The 20,367-nt window shown below is 40.7% G+C and overlaps 1 protein-coding gene across 6 annotated transcripts in view; it reads right to left on the bottom strand.

Annotated features, from left to right (window-relative positions):
• Window positions 1-1,165: 1,165 nt before the first annotated feature.
• LOC135198498 (protein FAM135A-like) overlaps window positions 1,166-20,367 on the bottom strand; it is a 315,487-nt gene continuing 296,285 nt past the window's right edge. For 5 of the 6 annotated variants that reach the window (XM_064226097.1, XM_064226100.1, XM_064226101.1 and 2 more), the window contains 8 exons: window positions 12,904-13,003; window positions 9,561-12,402; window positions 9,077-9,256; window positions 5,570-5,771; window positions 5,100-5,349; window positions 4,813-4,916; window positions 4,460-4,583; window positions 1,166-1,487 (listed from right to left, as the gene is read on the bottom strand). In XM_064226097.1, coding sequence (XP_064082167.1) covers window positions 1,282-1,487; window positions 4,460-4,583; window positions 4,813-4,916; window positions 5,100-5,349; window positions 5,570-5,771; window positions 9,077-9,256; window positions 9,561-12,402; window positions 12,904-13,003 — 4,008 coding nt within the window. In that variant the 3' untranslated portion in view covers window positions 1,166-1,281. The remainder of the gene's footprint in view (window positions 1,488-4,459; window positions 4,584-4,812; window positions 4,917-5,099; window positions 5,350-5,569; window positions 5,772-9,076; window positions 9,257-9,560; window positions 12,403-12,903; window positions 13,004-20,367) is intronic. The other variant, XM_064226099.1, reaches the window with a different exon arrangement.

Raw genomic sequence — 20,367 nt, 5'->3', positions numbered from 1 at the left:
GCATTGCTAAGCAGCAGATTAAATAAGAGGGCATTCTCTTGACTTTGTAGCAGTAAGAGCATTCCCAATAAGTTCTTGTTTGAGCAATCTCAGGGAGGTAGTAGGACAGTTCCATTCCCAAAAAGAACAGCCAGCTTGGCTGTGGCACATGGTCTTTTATTATCAGTTGTTGCTGGAGAAGCTCATGCCTCATGGGTGGAGTCGGCTTCGGATGCTTCAGTGGCAACTGGAGCACTGCTGTTCTGCTATCTCAGATCTCCCTTCTCAAGTCATATCTTTTAAGTTGAGAAGTAAGCGAGTAGCACCGTTATCATGGCTAGATGACAAACCTCTTAAAGTGAGCTCCACCCCCTCCAGAAATGCCTGTTTACAAAAGCATTGAAGATGGGGTGGGGTGCACACCTGAGAGAAGAGTTTGTTTCAGGTGTGTTAATGAAGGCTACCTTGCTTACCAAGATTCTACAACTGTTCTAGCTTGTGCTGAATGATACTTCATTTATGAAAGGCAAATGGTTTGTAGTTCATTTATGCCCCTCAAGATCAGATCTCTTAATTTTTAAAATTTTCATTGTGAAATCTGCCGGTTTGTATTTCAATGTGTTGTAAACTTTGGCAGCATACAATAAGCCAAACCTGATTACTGAAATGAGGCTATCTGTATTTATTTTTTAATTCCCTTTTGCCAAATTATAAGGTCAGCAACCATAACTGCTTTGAGAACAGTGCTTCTCACATGTCCCAATTATAAGTAATTTTCATAATATCACCATCATCTTTTCCCTTTTTGAGGCTTGACTTGAATTAAGTTTTTTGTACTAGACACTTTTGTGGAATCTCTGCCTGAACTCCCATCTGGTCTAGGTCCTTTTATCTGTGCCCTCCTCCATGATGTTTTGGGCCTTCATATAGGTCTGTTCTGCTTTTCCATACCTAATGCTTTTCTGACCTAAATGTTTTTTATCCTTTCTCATCACAGGTCCAAACTATCCTGGTTTATTTTCCAGCTTTTGAACACCACATCTCTCAACGTTTTAGCAGAGCTTTCACTTATCAGTGCTTATGTTTCTGCAGCATATAGTAGAACAAACCTCATGCACACATTGCAAGTCTTTTGTTTGTCTGCTGGGCTAATGTATAATAGGAATTCTTAATTTGGACATCAACATACCTATGTAAAACTTTATATTTACAATATTTTACATTTGTATTATTAAATCTGACTTACATGACTTACAATAGATAGAAAATATCAATATCCAAAATTCTACATACAAGATACCATTACTTGAAATATTTCAGTCCAGTTACTAAAAGAAACTTTTCAATAAACAATTCAGAATCAAGTACAGCTATGTGAGCAGCTCTGCCTATGAGGGAATTTGCTGTTGAAGGCAAAGCATGATGGATGTCATATCGAACCAAGGTTACAGATGGGGAGCTGATGATTGGTTGTAAAAGGTTTGACACCATCTCGCGGTATGCTGAGCCTGTAAAAGAATGAAAACAAAATTGTGAACATTAATAATTTGGATTCAGCGTTTCAGATTAATTACAGCTATTCCATAATTCTTCAAGACACCTTGTCACTTTTCCCAAGTACCTTAAGAATTCTATCATGCTAATATAGTACCATATCTTGTGTGATAACAGTTTTGCATTAATTTATTTTGGTAGTTAAGAAATAATATTAATTAAAGCAAATTAGTGTTAACTACATACACACTGTGCTAAAAATTTTAGAATTATTCTATAAAGTTTGAACCAATATTAACATTACTAATTTGTTTATATGGTACTTGATACTACACTGAACTAGTAATTCAGCTTTTAACTAATTCCTGCTTGCCTCACAACACATGAATATGATCTAATTACATGTAATTAGCTCATATTCATGGTTTTCATGAATCTAAACATTTAGTTCCTTATTCAAAACAAAATCATCTACTCACTAAATGAATTCTTAGGACCCTAGAAACAAAATGCCTAACTTTTCATGCCTCCTTGTTGGTAAGAAAGCTGCTGTTTTCCTACATATTTTGGTTGAACGGTTTGCCAAAATGATTTAATTCCCGTTTCCTTTATTTATGCAAATACATGTACTCTTTACAAAATCATAGTTTCCATGGTAGCTTGTAAAATTAATGTGATAAAATTCCAGTTGGAGCTTTCCATTACTATCTAAGTAGCAAAAGGGAAGTTTTGTAAGAAATCTTTCTGGATGACTTAGTAAATATTTTCTTCTTTTAGCTAACTCAATGTATTTGTGTTCTCCGTGTTTTGGGTTTTTGCTAAATAGTATTGATTATTTTCTTTTAGGTAACTCATGTATTATTCTCCAGTATTTTGGGTATTTGCTAAATACTGGTAGCAAATGATAAGAGTAATGGATGGTATGCTAATTAATAACAACAAACTTTTCTCAAGACTGTAATGATTACTTTACAAATTATTTCACAGTAATATATTTGTTCATAAGAGGAACAAACCTTCGGTCTTAACAATAGGATAATCTTCTAGTGCCAGCAGGAAACCGGTTAAATAACAATCAAAGATTGTCAAGCAAAGAATCTGTGGCATCCGGCAACTGATGCATATATGTGGTGGAAGCTGGTCAACAACCGGGTTTGGAGCCTCATGACACATCAGTCTTTCTTTGATCGACTTGGAGAGTGGTTGCTTGCTTTTGTGCTCTCTTGCCCAAACCATTATCTTTTATCAGGGATTCCGCCGAGAGTTCTAGGCCCTATCAACACTTGTGTCCAGGCGTTCCAGGATTTCCATGTTTGAGCTTTTTGGTGTCTTCCATTACTAACCCCCATACCACTTGCAGTAGGTGCTGTTCCAATTTTTGTACTATCGCTGACCCTTGCCCAGAATGTCATTCCTGGTCTGTGTCTCAGTGGAAGGCTTTCTACAAGAAGAGGGTGCACCGTAGGGTATCTAATACTATTGATGCCTTGTCTTCTTCCTTCTCCTCCATTGATTCCTTCCTTTTCCTCCATTGATTCGTCTTTGGAAGTATTGGGGATTGTGTGTAATGTTGCCCCCTCTCTCGTGGGAGGTAATCTCCCTCCCGGGAGAGAGGAGACGACTCCATCTTTCTTTGTTTCAGATATGGAATCGCACAAGATGTTAGCTGTTTGGGCCTCCCTAGCCCTACAGTTTTCCCCCTCCTTGGATAGCCTATTGTAGCATTTCATGTTTACTCACCATCCTCCTCTGGTCTCCCAAGCAGTCCCCCCTGGTGTCAGCAGTGATATTTTAGTGAGCTTTGATCTATCTTGTGAAGATGGATGCTTGGATACCAAGTCCTCTTTATTTATTTTGACAGTCTTCCTTTAGTTCTATTAGAATGCAGGTACAGTATATAAGGAAGTTCTTTTTCACTTTTATTTAGCAATGCATATTTTAAGATTGCACCCTCTTGTTCTCTTTTAAATTCTTTGTGATAATACTGGAATCTTTTTCTTTGCCAGTCTGTTTTGTTGTAGGGTGCTTAATGTCCTGCCATGGGAGGCAGATATAAAATAAAAAAGGGATTTTGACGTAGGAAAAATCTATTTCTGGGCGAGGAAGCCGTGTCGCCCAGTGAAATATGTCTGCTTTAGCACTATTTCTAGTAAAATATTGCTATAATACCAGAGAACTGCTAAATTGGACATGTCAGAAGCTTCTGACTCGCTCACCTATATAAAAGGTGTCGGTATAAAACTGGGGCGAGTGTTAAACACTACCACAGCAACCCCTCCAATTAGCCTTTTCCTCATCAAAAGACCCTAAATACGGGGAGCCGACCCATAGGTCACACCTAGCTACCCCGTTATTGAATACTTAATAGCTGTTCATGACCTAAAAATTCCCGTTTTACAAACTACTAAGGGTCATAAAATATATACTTTCTAACTTTCATCTTTACCCGATGCTTTGATAAAAAGTTATTGCCGAAAAATAGTCTATTGGCTCTGAATCCCTTACTAAACAGTTGAGTAAATTGTAAAACTTGTGAAATTAGAAACAAGTAAGGTATGATTTTGCTATTCACAATTTTGGGCAGTTTTTCATGCCAGTTAAAATGAAGCCCCCTTTTTAAATTTAAGGGTCGGTTTTGCTTTTTTTATAATAGTCATAAAAATGTGGGTGATGGCAACTGACTGCATGACAGATTTACCAGCTGACAATGTAAAAGCAGAGTTCTTGTTTTACTCCAAATACCCAAGATCTTAGGCAGAAGCAGTACGTTTGTTTATTCTAAATGACATTGATCTCGATTCTGATGTGTAAATGATCATCCTTTTTCTCTTAAATTCCTGATGTGTAAGTGATCATCCTTTTTCTCTTAAATTCCTGATGTGTAAATGATCATCTTTTTTCTCTTAAATTCCGACATATGCCTAAATCTATCATACACTAAAAAGCATCACCTTTTTACAATGACTAAGAAACAAAATGAACTTACCCATAACAGAATTATCCTTGATAGCTTGACGGCAGAGTTCAATTCTAGCGGAATGTAATGGAACGTATCTGTCTTGCGTTGACCCACATAACAATACGTTACGGAAATGATGCAACTGGGAACGCTGCAGAGGGATATTAGGTATGTAAAATATTAAGTACATTAATTTCACTGAACATTCAGGTATTTTTAAGCACTTTGTAATGATATCTTATCATAATAAAAGTAAATTTCTTAATGATTGAGCTTTGGTTTTCCATTTTAAAAATACCATTTTTCAAAATAAGTAAATACATACATACTTATTTCAAACAAAGATACACAAATACAAAAATGTAATAGAAGCATTTTACCTGTGAAAGTCTGTACAGGAAAGTTTGGCGTATATCGACACGATCTTTGAGAGAAAGCTGTAACAAGGAACCTGATTTTTTCCATTTCTGCATAAACCACATTCCTGAAAGAGATACATATTTTAATTTATTAGCTAAAAATTAAACCAGTGAGGAACATTTTTAAGTGATTCAATTGGACACTATTCATAAGATCCTATTTTTAAATTATTGATATTAGAAAAAGATCAATTGATATGTGTAAAAGGCTGCTTTTCATGTAATCTACAATATTATTAAGTACTTACCCATGTTTACAAGGCCACTGTTGTTAAACAGAGTACCAAGATGTGGTCCAGACAAGGAAAGGAATGTATGGAGTTTTGGTAGAAATGGTTTCATATGAGGATGAGAAACTGCCCCTCGGATAATAATGTTACCCAGCGAGTGACCAACGAAGGATATCCTTTTAGGGTTAAGGTTGTATGCTTCAATGTGATACAGGATCTCTGATACTAGACGCTCAGTCAGGGTTTCAAAATTTGAAAAGGTGTCACCCTGAAAAAGGAAGATTTCTTGAACCAGATTTTTCTTTTTCATCTTGAACATGAAGTTCTTTACAAGAAAAGGATGCAAATATTTTCAGGCTATTAACACTTACATGTTGGGAATAAGACTGGTTGTCACACCAAATATTTGATAACTGGATAAATACATAAATACATAAAAAGTAAAATTTAAGTATGCGATGTTATATAATTGTCTGGAAATAATGTACCTGATTGCGTTCTGACATTAGGAAATCCAAATTAGCCCCTGGTAGACCCATTTCAAGGTAAGTTTTGATAAGTCGGAGGTCAGCAGAGTTGCCATCAAGGCCATGAACACAGATTATCAGGTGGAGACCATCTGGTGATAATACCCGGCAATCATCGCTTACGTGAAAATAAGGAACTGTAGAAGCTAAACCTGAAAAGTCACTGTAAAGAGGAAATAAAATTAGTGAAGGCATTTTTAATGTAAGGCAAGTTTTCTGAAAACTGTTCAAGTGTTCTGCACATGGAATACTTTTGATTACTACAATAAAATTCTCTAACTTGATCATAGTTTGATATTACTATGTAAAAGGCACATCAATATTATAAAATATAAACTTAAAAACTAGATTTTGGCATCCTATGCTTATTAGCGAGAATGTTTGTTACCAACAAACTGGTATTGGTAGAAACTGTCATCAAGTATGACAATTTATTTTTGTAATTTATGTTGCCTTTCCTCTGAAGATTCTTGGGAAACTGGCTGTTTAGTTACAAATGTACCAACTTACCAGCACTGATCAATAAAAAGATGTTGGTCTGTACGTACTACTATTTAATTATTCATAGAAGTACGTACGTACTAATAAACTCCAGTGCATATCTAAACTGCAGTACTACTGTACATATGAAAAACAATCCTAGAATTACGCTGAAATTCACTTGCAGTCATTAAGAAGGAATAATCCTTTACTTAGGATGACAAATCACATAACAATATCTCGTCTCGAGCATTAAGAAGGAATAATTCTTTACTTAGGCTGACAAATCACATAAGAATATCTCGTCTCGAGCATTAAGAAGGAATATTTCTTTACTTAGGCTGACAAATCACATAAGAATATCTCGTCTCGAGCATTAAGAAGGAATAATTCTTTACTTAGGCTGACAAATCGCATAAGAATATCTCGTCTCGAGCATTAAGAAGGAATAATTCTTTACTTAGGCTGACAAATCGCATAAGAATATCTCGTCTCGAGCATTAAGAAGGAATATTTCTTCACTTAGGCTGACAAATCACATAAGAATATGTCGTCTCAAGCATTAAGAAGGAATATTTCTTTACTTAGGCTGACAAATCACATAAGAATATGTCGTCTCGAGCATTAAGAAGGAATATTTCTTTACTTAGGCTGACAAATCACATAAGAATATCTCGTCTCGAGCATTAAGAAGGAATATTTCTTTACTTAGGCTGACAAATTACATAAGAATATCTCCGTCTCGAGCATTAAGAAGGAATAATTCTTTACTTAGGCTGAAATCAAATCACATAAGATATGAGTGCTATTTGGTAGCCATCTTTCAAGCTGAGGTTGACAATACTCCCAACTGGTACTGGTGACGAGTGCCATTTATATCTTTAAACCAAATTATTATGAAAAAAGAACGTGGAGACATGATTATAAATGGGGCAAGATAGAGTATAAGTTTATAAATGCCAAAACAGTAAGCTTGTCCATTAATGAGGACTGTCTGTCACTACCATAAGCACGGTCATTTAATTTTTTCGAAAACAAAGGACGACCTAATGTTCGTACAGTATATTGTTGCTGCCAACCTGCCATTATGTGTTCATGACTCATATGTGGTCAAGCTGAACAGGCTAGAGGAAGAAGGCTAGTTAACTTCTCCAATTAAGCCTGCGTAGCAATTTACTGTTTGCCTGTAAAGAATGGGAGCAGGGTACAGAGGGCAACAAGGGACAAAAATTAAATAAATTAAGACGGCATCTTAGCTTTGTTTTCTCTTTTCTGAATGCACAATTCTTCCTCTGTTGGTACTTGTGTCAGTCATTACTGTCATTTACTCCAAAGTTATGTTGAAACCATGCTTAAGTCTGCGAAAGTGACAAATGGCATATGGGTTGTAAATTGAGGCCATGAACTGTCTTCCCTGTAGGGTGGTAGTGCAATCAGTGTACCTAATGTGGTGCACTATAAGCTTTATTTAAGGTTGTTTGCAGCATTCCTTCAGCCCCTAGCTGCATCTTTTTTTTGTGTTTTACTTTACTTCCATTCATCTTCTTTTCTTTAATCTTACTGTATAATCACCCCGACTCCCTCTTTTTACTGGCTAAAGCAAATAAATTCAGCATGGAGAGGAAATAGCAAATTATGGTAAGACAGAAAACTAAAAGCTGACAGCCTCAGCTGAGACACTGCAACGAAGCCTCAGAGAAATCTGATTTGATTTAATCTACTGTCTCCAAAATATGTAGCTAATCTTGAATAAAATGATAAAAGAAACAGAGCTAGGTGCATCTTTCTTGATTTGGTGTGAGTGGTAGGTTGATACGATATAAGAGAGGTTGATACACACTGATTTGTAGGAAACTCAATGTGAAACATGCTACACTGTAAAAATGAGGTCTTCACAGACTACAACTTGAAACTGGTAAAACACTGCTGTACTAGAACAGGTATCAGGGAGGAAAAATTGATACCAGCTTGAACTACAAATAGGCTGCACTTTAAAGAGAAAAATGTGGATTGCAAAGGGACATAATGACTGGTTGTACACCAAACAATTTAGCAAATTTTATTCTACAAATATACACATGGTAATGGCTTTCCATATTCATGTAAAATTTAAAGTTCAGCTTCACTCAGTTTCATGGCATATAAGAATTCAATAAAATGTAGCAGACAAAAAAACCAAGGAAGTGGGTATTTTTCAAGGATGCCTTTCAACTAAACTCTAAAACTGGTGATGGCCATGCAAGAAATAACTGCCTAATAAGGTAGACACTTCCCCTACTACAAAATATTAATACCCCTAGTATGTGTATGCTGAACTTTTGCATCTTAATCTTATGTTTTTGACTTGTAATTCCCAGCTGTATTGGGTTAGATTAGTTTGACAAACTGGGGAGTAGGGAACTCTTGGACAGACCAGAGTGTAATGGAGATGGCTAAAGCAGGCTGTTGAAATTAGCTTGTAATTCTTCCATGCCTTCAAAGTTCAAAGTTGAAGTGGAAGAATGAAAGATGAAGACTCGACATTATAGTTACAGAAAATGTTAAGGACCCTAAATGAACTGAAACAAAAATCACAGAGGCAAGTGATAACTCTGGAAACCTAACAAAACATATGTATAAATAATAAGAAAAAATATTAAATTGTCAGAATTTCTGTGCTATGTTTTAAAATGGACACCCTTTTCATTTATATACTGTTTGTTTTAGACAATCAAAATTAAAAAATAAATAGGATGCAACCCAATTATGTGGAAATACTCTTTCATTATCTGACTGGCATCATCTGCTAGTGATTGTAAACTGTACAGTATTTCTATCTTAAGAGTTCTCACTTGGCTACATGTGTTAATCAGTTGAATGCTGCAATGGTTTCCCATGTCCTTGAAATAATTAGGGGATGAATCTTCATATACATGCTATCCAACATTGTACTCTTATATATTCCCAATCTAAAGACTGAATAAAGGGTAAGGCTAGAAAAGTACAAACCTGTAAAGTAACCCTTGAAAATTAATTTGCTGTTTGAAGTCTTCCTTTGCTTTCACAAATGCCAGGGTATCAGCTACAGGTGGGTTAAGTTTAGGAGGTAGAAGATCAGGTGGGTCCTCTAAACGACCTCTTTCTTTTCTTAATTCAGATGGGCAGGTACACTTGGGCTCGCCTCTCTCTCTATCATGTAAGGAACAAGTTTGATCACAGTACATATTGTAAATAACAGCCTATAAATCATTAAATAATTATCTTTTTACACGGGTACGTATACTGTTTCTGATAAACTGAACAAAATTTAAATGCTGCTGATAAGGTACAAAATGTGCTCCAATGAAAAAAAGTGCTTGAGTAAATTTTGCATAAAATACAGAAATGTAATGAGATACAGAAAGGACTTTTCAAGTTATGAAGTACAGAAAAGTAATGCTATAAGAATTAACATTTATGTTAAGAAGACTAAAGGACAAACGTATTCTGTTACCTTGGCGATGGAGGTCTAGGAGGGGGCGGTATGTCTGACAAGCTGTCATCAAAACCATCAGTGACAAGGTCAGGGTTGACTTTTCCATCTGAATTAACCTTAGGTGTATCATCAGATTTTCGACCGACTTCCTGAAAAAGCCTTGATTCTGCATTAGCAGCTTCCTTCTTAGCAGCATTTTGAGCTGCTTTTAACAGTTCTCTTTGTGCTTCTCTGTGAGCCCATACACTAGCCCCTTGCTGTTCTAAGAACAACTCTAGTAATGTACATTTGCTATCTGCTAAATGTGTTGGAGGATCTGACTTAGATGATAATGGATCTGAGCGTCGCTGGGATTTCGCCTCTTTAAGCTCACCCTTATCAATATTTGGAGGTGGTGCAGACTGGGTTCGAACACGTTCTGTTCCATTTATATGCTGTTGATTCAGTTTTGTTGGTGTGGGTTCAGATAACCTGTCGGGGGTGCCAGCCATCTTCCTACTTGGTCCCCTTTTCTCTGGTCTACCTGGCCCTGAAGATGGCTGGTGCCTCCTTTTCATAGATGGAAGAGAATTGAACTTATCATGCCCGTGTCCAGATTTCCTAGAAGTCCTTTTAACATCATTCAAAACCTCACTTACACTTTCATACACATTACTAATATCTTCTAATTCAAATTCCCCACTGTGCCTTGGAGTAACAGTACGCGAACTGCCACGACTACGCTCACTTTTGTACCCTTCATCCCTGTGAGCTTTACCTGTTTCTGTCTTTGGACTTTCACTGCGTGGTCTGTCTTTATGACCTACCATAGCACGTTTAACACCTCTATCTTCCCGTGGTATCCTTCCAGTAGTAGCAAACCCACCTCTCTTTAAGGCTTCTCTTAACCCAGGCAGTGGATCTTGGAATTCCTTTGGTGGAGGAGGCAGAGGTACTTCTTCATAAAGGTGGGATTCTGCTCTGTTAGAATTGTTAACTTTCTGCAAAGACTGTGATTTCTTAACTTCTTTTCTGTGAGGTGATTTCCTTTGTTTTATCTGTAGTTGATCGTTGGAGGCTGACCGATGGGTAACTTCTTTGTTACTAGATTTAGTGCCCTGGTTTCGAGATTCAGATCGACTAACTCTAGGGTTTCCTGGACTTCTTACTCCAGGTTTACCTTTGTACTTTACTCCAGGTATTGTTTTCGTACCCTCAATAATGTGCATTTTTGCTGACTGTGTTCCATTTAATTTATTGCTATTTTTCGTTCTGCTGGATTTTGTTCCATTGGATTTTATACCATTCGACTTAGTCCCACTGGATTTGGTACCATTTGAAGTTGACCCACTGCTGTTTGCTCCATTGCTTTTAAAGTGAGCTGTAGATGCTGCTGTTAGCATGTCTTTTATGGGGAACTGTTTTATGTCCAAGTCTGGACTGACCTGACCACTTGATGAACCTGAACTCTGACGACTTGAATTTGACACCCAACCACTTCGTTCAGAAGTGATATCACTATTAGAAGAGGAGTCTTGTAATATTAAAGGTTTGGGGTTCTCTGGAGTTTTCTTAACAGGAGAAGTCATTTTCTTATGTTTAGCCAGAGATGATGGGGTGACTTTCTCTCCCCCTATTTGCAAAAGTGTAGAATCTGTTGCAGACACAAGCCCAACTTCAACATTAGACAGGACAGGTGGATTACGATCCAATCGCATTGGTCTTGGCAATGGTGGTGGAGGTTTTTGGTGGATGTCAGATGATGATTCAGAATCAGTTGCTAATAAATCTGGCATTGATTCTGTGATCCCAGGAGAGGAAGCATTAGCTACCTCCCAAAGGAAAGAAGGCATTGAAAGAGTACTCTGAGAATGTCTCATTGGTTGGTCCCCTCCCCCGCAACTGCCACTCCCAGGAGTATGAGCTCCCAAATTATAAGGCATGCTCAGAGAGGGCTCTAGACGACGGTACTTTAACAATACAACATTTTCTGCTATGGCATTTGCTTGAGCACGTTTGCTTTTGTGATTACTAGAGCCACTGGATCTAAGTTGTTGAGCTCGTTGTATCAATTTAACCTTAAATTTTGCTCTTTTGTATGCTGCACCCTGGTTTGCTGGAAGCCTTAATTCTAATCTTAAATTATTTTTCAGCTTTTCCTTTAAGCTATTTCTAGCCATTGGAAGCTTATGAGTTTTGGGAGGAATTGGAGGCTTAAAATCTTTTGGCATCTTGTCTGTACGGGGAGGTAATGGAGGTTTATCTTCCCCTTCAGAATCATCTTTATTCCCTGAGCCTTTTGAGCCTTTAGAACCTTTAGAGCCTAAGGTTTTTTCATCACTCTCAGATCCACTACCAAGGGTATGCTTACTACTGTTACTACCACCACTGTGCACCGAGGACACTCGTGAATCGTTACTGCGGGACCGACTTTCTCCTGTTTTCGATCGTAACTTGAAAGTACCTTGGTTATCTTTATTTGGAATATTTTCTTTATCTATCACATAAGTGGGAAGAGATGGCTTTACCCCATGCACCTGACCCTTGTTGCTCTTTGACCCGTATTTTGGTGCTTTCACTTCATTGTTACTTGTTCCCCTTGAATCATACCCACTTGTGCTGGCTGCCTTGCTGTCAAATACTGCACTTGTCAAAGACTTATTGTCATGACTTGAAATAGACTTAGTGTCATGATTAACGTGTGCCTTCCCTTCTAAATGAGACAGAACTGACATGGGAGGATCAGCAGGAGTGACTTTTAGACCATTGCGTGTCTGAGGTTCTGGACGTGTTACGTCAGGAGGAATAACATCACGTTTTCCACTATCTCCATCTAATTGGTCCATAGCTATTTGGATATCTGCTGGACTTATATAATTTTCTGAAATGGAGAAAAAGAGTATGAGGGGTTGACAGAAATGGCTATGTACAAGGCATAGGAATTCTACTTCAGAAGGCACAGCAGCTAAATACAGTACGTATACTGAACTGTTAGTGTTTTGTTATTATAAGTTTGTAAATGCTGTACATGGAAAGCAAATCCATTGCAAACATGCATTTCTGTTTTGAATAATCAACTTAACAATTTCCTTACTAACTTAATCCACAAATGTCATAAGTGAAAGCAAATACATGGCATGGTGGAGCTTACATCTAATTGACAAGTATATATAAAACATATAAAAACAGTAGTCTATTCTATATAGTCTTTACCTGGATTAGTCAAAACTTCTTTTGATAGCATATTTCAATGTGTCAAGAAATTATACTTGAAAAATTTTGTTCTTTTTTTACACTGCTAAACTGCTAAGGAAGGCCCTGGTAGCTTGATGAATTTTTATAAAAGCATGAATTTGGCTTTTTTCAAAGGAAGTTTCCTTACCAGATTTCCGACTAACGATAGATCTCCTACGTGCAAATTCTGCTACATGCTGGTATTGGTCTTCAAATATAATGGGCAATGTGGTTGCATCACCATCCATCTGAAAAGAAGATGGTTAGAAAAAGTCTTTTAAGACAGATTACAGGCCTGGACTACACAATTTCTCAAAAAAAATTTTCATTATAAAAATTTATCTTTAAGATTTCTACCTGAGGAAAATAAAAATCTGATCTCAAGAGATTTTTTTAAAAGCACATACCAGACCGGCAAAACGTCTGTGAATATAAACAATGAATGTAAGCAATAATTACGCAAGAAAATATCAACTGGTCTCTGTCAAACCAACATCCCACATCAGCAATTGATTCCTATACTGGTCCTACATTTATTTATGGGTTATAGGAAAATTTGTACTTGTTTTGTGCGGCAGTAAGTTAGTGGATAAATAATAATAATACTGTAATAATATTTTCTTCTAACATAGTCATAATCTTAAAATCAGTCTAAAACCTTTTAGATAGTTCATGGAAAAAGCACTACGTATTAAGTTACTGGTCAGATCACCCAACATGCAAAATATTTGAAGGCAAACCTGATTACTTTGAAACATTTAATGGAGGAATATTGCTCATAGAATCTTCGTCTCTTGTTGCCTCACTCCCTGAATCTCAAATGAATAAAAATATCCATTTTTCCATTTCTATATACAGTAGAATCACAATTTGTTGTTTACAACTGACATTTTCCCTAATAGAGGCAGTCCCCAGTTATCGGGGGTTTCTCTTCTCGACAAAGTGCTGATAAGCAAAAACCGCCATTAACCGAAACTCTGTGATTTATGGTGCTTATGGCACCTGTTAGGTATGTTATGGCACCATAACTCTATTACAGGCAGTCCCTGGCTTACGACAGGTTTGGCTTACGACATTCCGTGGTTACAACGCTTTTCAATTATATTTATCAGACATTATTTCCAGGGTTACAACACCTACAACGCTGATCTGGCAGAAAAAATATGACTCCAAAAATGTAAAATAATCAATATTTGAAAGTTTTTTGATGAAAAATACAATAAGAATGCAGTTTACATAGTTTTTAATGCACCTAAAGCATTGAAAGTAAGGGTTTCTTAGGATCTTTGTCGATGTTCTGGCTTACAACGCTTCTCAAGAATTGAACCCCCGTCGTAACCTGGGGACCGCCTGTATTGGCACCAAGGTGCCCATAACCGAAACTTAGCCTGTTACGGCGCCATAAATCGCCGATCTTATGGGGCTGCACAAGTGCCATAAAACAGGACCGCCATTAACTGAGTACGCTGATAACTAGGTACTGCCTGTACATACACATTTTCTCATGTGCATCTCCAGAAGATGCTGTCACTTCTACTCCAGTGACAATGATTACGTACCACAGTATGCAAAACAGAATGACTTGTGATAAGTCTGAGACAATTTCCAGGGAGATGACAAATGTTAACAAAGGTCAGTGCTATTAAGCTAGAAGCTTGGATTTCATCTGCAGTACTCCCCAACTCCCCCATTTTTATGTGGGAAATGCAAAATCTGCAGAAATGCAAAAATATCTTCTAAAAATGCTTATAAGTTACTTATAACTGCCAAATACCTTGTACCTCTTAAACTAAAATGCTTATAACTGCCCATTTTAACATTTCACTGCTTACTCTGAGAGTTTAAACAAAAATATACCTTAAATTATCATACAAAAACATTTTAATATCACTCCAAACAAAATTACAACCCAAATCATTATCCCAAAACACCCCAAGTAACCTTACATTACAGTACTCTCCTACTATGTAAGGCAGTCCCCGGCTTATGACGGGGGTTCTGTTCTTGAGATGCATTGTAAACCGGAAAATTGCCAAAAATCCTAAGAAAACATGATATTGTAATGATACAATTAAGTTTGTTCATACTTACCTGGCAGATATATATATAGCTGATAATTTCCGACACCGACAGAATTTAAAACTTACGACACACGTAGTGGGAGTCAGGTGGTTAGTACCCATTCCCGCCGCTGGGAGGCGGGTATCGGGAATCATTCCCATTTTCTATTCATAATTTTTATTTCCACTGTCTCCTGAGGGGAGGTGGGCGGGTACTTAATTATATATATCTGCCAGGTAAGTATGAACAAACTTAATTGTATCATTACAATATCATTTTGTTCATGCAACTTACCTGTCAGATATATATATAGCTGAATCCCACCTTTGGTGGTGGGAGAGACAGAATAGAGGATTTAGGAAACACATATGTGCAGATAATTGATATCTTGATTCCTTACCTGTTAGCATAGCTGGCTTCGTGATTACTGCCACGTAAGTCTGCTTGTGCTACTAGAGTTGCCAGCAAGGTAGAGACCTATGAAGCTGGTGCACTCCAGATGATCTGTCAACAGGGGCGAGACCACGACGTGACTAGACCATGGACCATACTAATGAGGGCAACGAGACAAAAATACCACCACCTGGCTTAGTTTACCAAAGGTATCCCACTTAACTAAGCTAATGGACGGGAGACCCGCCCCAGGCGGTCACTCCACAACCATAAACACAAATTAAAAACCCCCTAATCCCTAAAGGATAGGATGAGTGTTGCCTCCTGCCCCAAAACAGTGTCTGCAGCAATGTATGGTCCGAGGGAGAAGCAATTTTCGTATGTCACTTTCACCTCCCGCAGGTAGTGTGAAGCGAACACCGAATTGCTTCTCCAAAATGTGGCATTCAAAATATCTTTGAGAGCCATATTTTTGTGAAAGGCTACCGAAGTAGCAATAGCTCTCACTTCGTGAGCTTTTACTTTCAGAAGCTTTAAATCACTGTCACTACACTTATTATGCGCTTCTTGAATCGTATTCCTAATGAAGAACGCCAGTGCGTTTTTCGACATAGGAAGATCAGGTTTCCTCACTGAACACCACAAATTGTCCGATGAACCTCTGCAAGCTTTAGTTCTCTGCAGATAGAACTTTAGAGCCCTGACAGGACACAGGAATCTCTCACGTTCGTTCCCAACTATATCTGCCAACCCTTTGATTTCGAAGGACCTCGGCCACGGGTTGGAAGGATTCTCGTTCTTTGCTAAGAACATGGGACTTAAAGAACACACCGCACTACTTTCTGAAAAGCCGATCTGCTTGCTAATGGCCTGAATTTCGCTAACCCTCTTTCGCCCCGTCGCCAGAGCGGTAGGAAGATCGTTTTCTTCGTCAGATTCCTGATAGAAACTGAATGAAGCGGTTCGAAGTTACTCGACATCAAATATTTGAGTACCACATCCAAGTTCCACGAGGGTACTTTAGGCTGGACTACCTTCCTAGTTTCGAACGATCTAATGAGATCGTGAATGTCCCTATTATTAGACAAATCGAGTCCTCTGTGTCTAAAGACTACAGAAAGCACGCTCCTGTAGCCTTTAATAGTCGGAACAGCCAACTTCACTTCTTCTCTCAGATGAAGAAGGAAGTCAGCTATCTGGCTCACAGAGGTAGTGTGGAGGAAATGCCCTTCTTCCTGCACCAGGATCTGAAGACAGCCCACTTCGATTGGTACATAGCGATCGAGGAGGGCCTCCTTGCAGTGGCAATCGCCTTCGCCACAGGTCTTGAAAAACCCTCGCTCTGGCCAACTTCTTGATAGTCTGAACGCAGTCAGACTCAGAGCGGGGAGGTTTTTGTGGTACCTCTCGAAGTGGGGCTGTCTGAGTAGATCTTTTCCGTTAAGGTTTTTTTGTAGAGTCCTCGGAAAGTCTACCAGGAAAGACATCACCTCTGTGAACCAGGTCGGCTGCCGGCCAGAAGGGGGCGATGAGTGTCATCCTCGCTCCTTCCGATGCCGCAAACTTCCTCCTCACTTCCCCGAGGATCTTGAGCGGGGGAAAAGCGTATATGTCTAGGCCCGACCAACTCCAAAGTAGGGCGTCTACTGCGACTGCTCCCGGGTCCAGAACTGGCGAGCAATAGAGTTGAAGTCTTCTCGTCCTGGACGTTGCGAAGACATCCACCTGTGGACAGCCCCACAGATTCCACAGCGACTGGCAAACCTCTTGGTGAAGGGTCCACTCTGTCGGCAACAGCTGTCCTCGTCGACTGAGAAGGTCCGCCCGAACATTCTGTACTCCTGACACGAACCTTGTCAGGATCGTGACTTCTTGTGCTTTTGCCCACAACAGGAGTTCCTTTGCGATGGCCAAACAGAGAAGGCGAGTGAGTTCCCCCTTGATTTCTTAGGTATGCCAGCGCTGTGTTGTCCGCATTGATCTGAACGACTTTGCCGGATACTTCTTCCTGGAAAAACCTGAGAGCCAGATAAATGGCTGACAGCTCTTTCAGATGGATGTGCCAGGACACCTGTTCCCTCTCCAGGTGCCCGACACTTCTTTCCCTCCCTAGTGTTGCTCCCCAACCCGTGGACGACGCGTCGGAAAACAACACTAGCCGGGGTTTCCGAAGTTTGAGGGAGAGCCCTTCTGCGAGCTTCCGAAGATCTGACCACCAACTTAGGTGATCCTTCACCTCTCTCGTTAAGCACAAGATCGCCTCCAGATCTTGCTTGTTCTTCCAACTGTTGGCTAGGAAGAATTGAAGAGGTCTGGAGGTGGAGCCTTCCCAGAGAAACAAACTTCTCCAGTGAGGAAATGGTCCCCAGCAAACTCATCCATTCCCTCACCGAGCATGTTTCCTTCCCCAGAAAGGTCGCCACTTTCTCCAAGCATTGAAGTTGTCGCCCCTGGGACGGAAAAGCCCGAAAAGCCACTGAGTCCATCTGAATCCCCAGATAGACTAAAGATTGAGACGGAGTCAAATGCGACTTTTCGAGGGTTTACAGAAGCCCCAGGGACTTTGCTAACGTCATGGTCGTGTGCAGGTCCTCCAGACACCGTTCGCGCGATGAGGCTCGAATAAGCCAGTCGTCTAGGTATAGAGAGAGATCCGTATATTCTCCAAATGAAGCAGCCTTGCTACGTTCTTCATTAGAATGGTGAAAACCATCGGCGCTGTGGTCAGACCGAAGCAAAGTGCCCTGAATTGGAATACCTTCCCTTCAGGACAAATCGCAGGTATTTCCTTGATTGGGGATGGATGGGGACGTGAAAATACGCGTCTTGGAGGTCCAGTGAGACCATCCAATCCCCCGGTCTCAAAGCTGACAGCACCGATTGAGTCGTCTCCATCTTGAATTTCTTCTTTATCACAAAGAGATTTAGACTGCTGACATCGAGGACGGGTCGCCACCCCCCGAATGTTTTCGGCACCAGGAACAGGCGGTTGTAAAACCCTGGTGATTCCAGGTCGAAGACCTGTTCTACGCTTGCTTCTCGATCATTTGTTCCAGCAGATCGAAAAGTACTTTCTGCTTCTCTCCTCGATAAGAGGGAGACAAATCCTTTGGTGTTGAGGATAGCGGGGGCGACTTCAAGAACGGGATCCTGTACCCTTTCCTCACGACATCCTTCCCAGGCTCTCGCGAATCGAAGAAGCCTGGCTCCTACCGGCGTCTGAAGGACTTCCGACTCACTTCCTACTCTTTGATGGAGCAGGGGTTTTTCCTCTGGAAGAGCCTCTTCCTCGGGAGGCTGCTTTCGAGGAAAGTCCAGCACGAAAGGGCTTCGATTTCTTGGCAAACGAAGCTCCAGAAGATGAAGCAGCTGCTGGCCTTCTAGAAGACTGAGCCAGAAGGTCTTGCGTTGCCTTTTCCTGAAGGCTTGAAGCTATGTCCTTAACCATAGCCTGGGGAAAGAGATGGTCTGAGAAAGGAGCGAAGAGCAAGTCCGCCTTTTGCGTTGGAGAGACGGATTTGGCCGTGAAGTTACAAAGAGCGCTCTCTTCTTAAGAATCCCCGAGCTAAAGTGCGTAGCCAACTCCTCAGAACCATCCCTGACGGCCTTGTCCATACAAGAAAGTACGCTGGACAGCTCCCCCAGACTAATAGTATCAGAACTCCTTGACCTGGCATCTAAAACTCCAAGACACCAGTCAAGAAAGTTGAAGACCTCTAGAGTCCTGAAGAGGCCTTTTAGGTGAAAGTCGAACTCGTTATGGGTCCACGTGACTTTTGATGAAGACAGAAGGGCTCTTCTGGAGGCGTCTACGATGCTCCCAAAGTCACCTTGAGCAGAGGCTGGTAGTTTAACGCCTATGTCCTCTCCTGTCTCATACCACATGCCTCCTTTACCGCAGAGTCTTGAAGGCGGTAAAGCTAAAGAGGACTTTCCTGACGCTTTCCTCTTCTCCATCCATTCATTGACTTTCCGGAACGCTTGCTTCGTGGAAAGCGACTTCTTCATTTTAATGAACCCCGATGCCTTCGTTGCCTTAAAAGAAGAAAATTGAGAAGGAGGAGTACGAGGGGCTTCCGGTTGAAAAGTTTCTCCGAACTCCGACTGTAGCAGACGCATCAAACTTTATAGTCCGATGAGACATTAGCTGTTTGTTGTTCTTCCTCTGCTTCTACTAAATCGTCGCTAACTTCCTTCCTCAGAAACTGGAGAAGTAGGAGGAAACTCTGAAGAAAACTGACGCCCATGAAGGGTTCCTTCATCCACCTGAACTTGCATCGGTGAGGGACTGGTGTCTACCAGCGCGCGCTTGGCGTCCGAATCCGCACGTTTGGCGCCGACAGGTGCGCGCTCGACTTCTACCAACACACGCTTGGCGTCCACTGGCGCGCACCGAGCGTCCACTAGTGCACGCTTGGCTTCCACTGGTGCGCGCCGAGCGTCAGTCAGCGAACGGCTGCCGCTCACTGGTGCACGTTTATCCACACAGGTGCACGTCTGGCGCACTGAAGCGCGCTCCACTTGCACAGAAGCGCGCTCAGCGTCGATCACTCGCTTGCGAACATGCGAAGACCTTGCGAGCGGGAGATATATCATCCTGAGAGCGAGAAGCGAACTTCTCACCTCCTCTAGAGAGCTGCTGGGGAGCAGATCGAACTCTAGAGGGAGACTCGAACGAAGAGAGAGGCGAGCGAGGAGAAAGAGCGGGTCTTGACTTCTTCACAGGAAGCTTCTCATCCTTCCTACGACGCGGAAGAGCCTCTCTAGCAGCAAGAGCGTCCTGAAGTTGCTGCTGCAGTGACTGAATCATTCTCTTGTTAGGCGAATCTTCCTGCTCTGGGGAGGGACTGATCCTGTGAGCAGGAGAGCGGCGAGGGGACGCCCCCCTCCTCCTCCAGGTACGGCCTCTTCCCGAGCTTTGGAGCGACCGTATCGCTCACACGAGCTAACTGAATCCAAGTCCGAAGACTCCCTACGCCTTTTCTGCGGCGGAAAAGCAGCGAACGCACTGTCAGGCGAAGATCGCAAAAGCGGCGAACTAGGACGTGAAGCGTCAACATTACGCGCCGTCCTTTTCAGCGGACGTGAAGCACCTTGAGAACTCCACCCTTTACGTGGGGATGAAGCCTCCGATGACGAAAAACACTCCTTGAGGAGA

The sequence above is a fragment of the Macrobrachium nipponense genome, chromosome 22 (assembly GCF_015104395.2).
Source record: "Macrobrachium nipponense isolate FS-2020 chromosome 22, ASM1510439v2, whole genome shotgun sequence".
Taxonomy (NCBI): domain Eukaryota; kingdom Metazoa; phylum Arthropoda; class Malacostraca; order Decapoda; family Palaemonidae; genus Macrobrachium; species Macrobrachium nipponense.
This window is presented reverse-complemented; position numbering and strand designations above follow the sequence as displayed.